The 3017-nt window shown below is 35.5% G+C and overlaps 1 protein-coding gene across 1 annotated transcript; it reads left to right on the forward strand.

The window, feature by feature from the left end:
• The first annotated feature begins 613 nt into the window (after positions 1-613).
• On the forward strand, positions 614-1323 carry LOC107806242 (wall-associated receptor kinase-like 20). The gene has a single exon (XM_016630368.2). The coding sequence runs from the start codon at positions 667-669 to the stop codon at positions 1270-1272; it is 606 nt and encodes a 201-aa protein (XP_016485854.1). The 5' UTR covers positions 614-666; the 3' UTR covers positions 1273-1323.
• The last annotated feature ends 1694 nt before the right edge of the window (positions 1324-3017 follow it).

The following is a 3017-nucleotide window of genomic DNA, read 5'->3' on the forward strand; positions in this document are numbered from 1 at the left end:
CACATTTTCATGGCTTCTTGAAATCTTTAGAAAATCTAACCCATTAATAGATTTGTTTATTTAGTTGCCCAAAAAGAAAATTTCTCTCCTTATACTATACTTTCAATTTTGCTTTTTTTTTTTTGGGGGGGGGGGGGGGGGGTTACGATACGAAGGAGGGGGAGGAGAAGATGGGAAAACGGCGGACAAGGAAGGGGCTGCGAAGGGGATTGGGCAATTATTTTACTCTTTTTATTATTTTGCTCTTTCTCTTTTTATGTTTTTTTAAAAAATATTTTTAAATCAAAATTAATACATCCACTCATTTTTCTGATTCAGCAAGAAAAATGACACATAAGACACATGTTTTGACTGAGTTCAGGTATATGAATGAAACTACGTTGAACACAAAGATCAGAATGAAAAACGCGAACAAATACAAGTGTCTGTGAGGCTATTGTACCTTATTATTATGGTCCAAATAGAATATTAAAATCTGATCATGAACGCTACGACCTAAGACAATTGGGGGTTGGCGTCGCGTCTCCCCTGTGAGACGATAATGCACTCAACAAATTGCAGTTAAATACTCTTTTGCCTAACAAGTAGTTAGCATATAAATCTGTATAAATAGAAGTAGAAACGGCAGCTATTCTTGCTTCGTCTAAACATTGAAAAGATTTAACTATGGAAGTTCTGATTTTCGTTTTTCTCTTTTCGTTAACTTGGGTGTCAGCAGTTCCTGAATGTCCAGAATGTGGCAATATGGATGTGCCATACCCTCTTAGTACTAGTGATGAATGTGGGAATCCAAGCTACAGAATTCACTGCAAAAATGGTATCTTAGAGTTCTTGTCCGCTGAAGGAATTTACTACAAAATCCTCAGCATAAACCCAAATGCATCTAGACTTGTTATTAGTTCTCCTCTCATGCAGAAAGACACTTGCCACTCTTTTGATCTTTCAGTAGGCGGCTTAAGAATTGATGAGAACTCTCCCTTCAATATATCGTCGCGGAATACTGTTATGTTACTTAACTGCTCAGAGAGAATTCTCTTATCCCCATTGAACTGCTCTTTAAACAGCCCTTGCAGGAAGTTTGAGAATGAAATTAAGGGTTGTAGAGATACAGTATGCTGCAGTTACCTGAAGGTGGCGTCAAAGGCTTCTCATAGAATTAGGGTTAGGGTTGGTGGCTGTACAGCGTATACTTCTGTGGTGGATTTGAAGGCAGGAGACTCTATCAATGCTTGGCAGTATGGCGTTGAGCTCCAATGGATATCCCCTAAATGAGAATGGTTAACTGTTGGTTGAAAGAATAATATAATGCTGCAGTTATTCTTAGTCTCTTCTCTAATTAGATCCGGCTTGCCTTATGCTTTTGAACATAGATTTGATTGAAACTTAAAAAAGTTATGTTGAAAAATAATTTTTGAAAGTTAAAATTATGTTTGGACATGTATTTTATTTGAATAAATTAAGTTGAAGTTTTGAGAGTTGGAGAAAATTTTCACCCAAAAACTGCTCCAAACCAGTTTTTGATAACTTGGAAATTTTTTATTTTTTTTCCCCAAAACATGATCATATTTTATAAATAAATAATGTTTTTAATTTTTTTTTTAAAAAAAACTGAAGCCAAAATTTATGGCCAAATTGGAGCTTAAATTAAAGTGCTGAAAAGACACTTTTAAGTGTAGTAGTGATGTGTTTGAACATAAGTACTAGCAGTTTAATTTCTGTCGTCATATCGTTTATCTTGCGACCTCCTCTTATCTGCACGATAATGGTATTCTAAAAATCAAGTTGAAAAGTCCTCACTCAATTTATGCAAAGGCTCGTTATGTACGTACTCCTCCGTTTTTAATTCATTTTACTTGACACGACTTTTGAACTTGTGGTGTAAAATGAGGCACATATATTTTGTATGGTTATAAATCTTTGTATAAAGATAAATTGTTTTCAAAAAAGTAAAGAAGTCATTTTTTTTGGCACGGACTAAAAAAGAAATAGATTCACGTAAATTGAAACGGAGGAAGTAGTATTTTAGGAAACAGCTAGACAAGACATTATTGGAGGTTGCAAGCTGTATTTAGCAACTTAATTCTCGTATACATGAGAATATTGTTGCTGAAAATAAACGCAGCTATCAAATTTTGAGTCCCCAAGGAACTTTGCAAGGGTGGCAAGAGGCCTAAGAAAAATGTTTCAAGCCCTAAAAGAAATACATTCGAGGACGTATATTTTTCGGGACTTTTTTCCATAAATATATAATTAAGGTAATATTTACCTAGTTTAGCTAGATTTACTTATTTATAAAAGACATCTCATATAAAAATTACTTACTGATAATCGGCTTAATGTATGCATATTTTGATATATACCGCCTCACATTTTGCTCATGTCTCGACGATTTGAGATGTTTAATATGATTATTTGTGCTAAATTTTAGTATTTCTATGTGTAGGGATCATTCGGATGCAATTTGGGACGAAAGGACGTGAATTGGAGCGAAATTGGGACAAAAAGGCAAAAAGTGAAATTTGAGGGCCACAGCCAGCGCGGGGCGCTGGCTGTAGCGCAATTTATAGCAGCTAAAATATTTGAGCGCCAGGGCCAACGCCCCACGCTGCCCTGGGCGCTCAAAAATGTGAACATGTCCTATTTCGATCGGGACTCGGTTATTTCGACCCCAAGACGCCCCCAACTCATATAAAAGCTAACCTAAACCTATTTTAAAAGGAGGAGGATGTTTTTGAGAGAAAAACACAAGCACAGAGCCGTCGTGGAGGCCAGAATTCATCAAGTTCCATCTTTCTCCCACCAAACTTAGTAATTTTTATGTTTCTTTGTATGATTTGTTGTTTGGCTACCATGTCTATGTGGAGCTAAACTTCACGTTCTAGGGTTGTGGTTCTTTCATGACTATTGTTATTTGGATATTGATTTTGCCTTCTTGATTTGTCATATTAGTTTATTTATTCAATCTTACGCTTAATTATTTAATTGTTTGATCACCAATTGAATATTATCTACGAATC

Source organism: Nicotiana tabacum, chromosome 15 (assembly GCF_000715075.1).
Source record: "Nicotiana tabacum cultivar K326 chromosome 15, ASM71507v2, whole genome shotgun sequence".
In the NCBI taxonomy this organism is placed as follows: Eukaryota; Viridiplantae; Streptophyta; class Magnoliopsida; order Solanales; family Solanaceae; genus Nicotiana; species Nicotiana tabacum.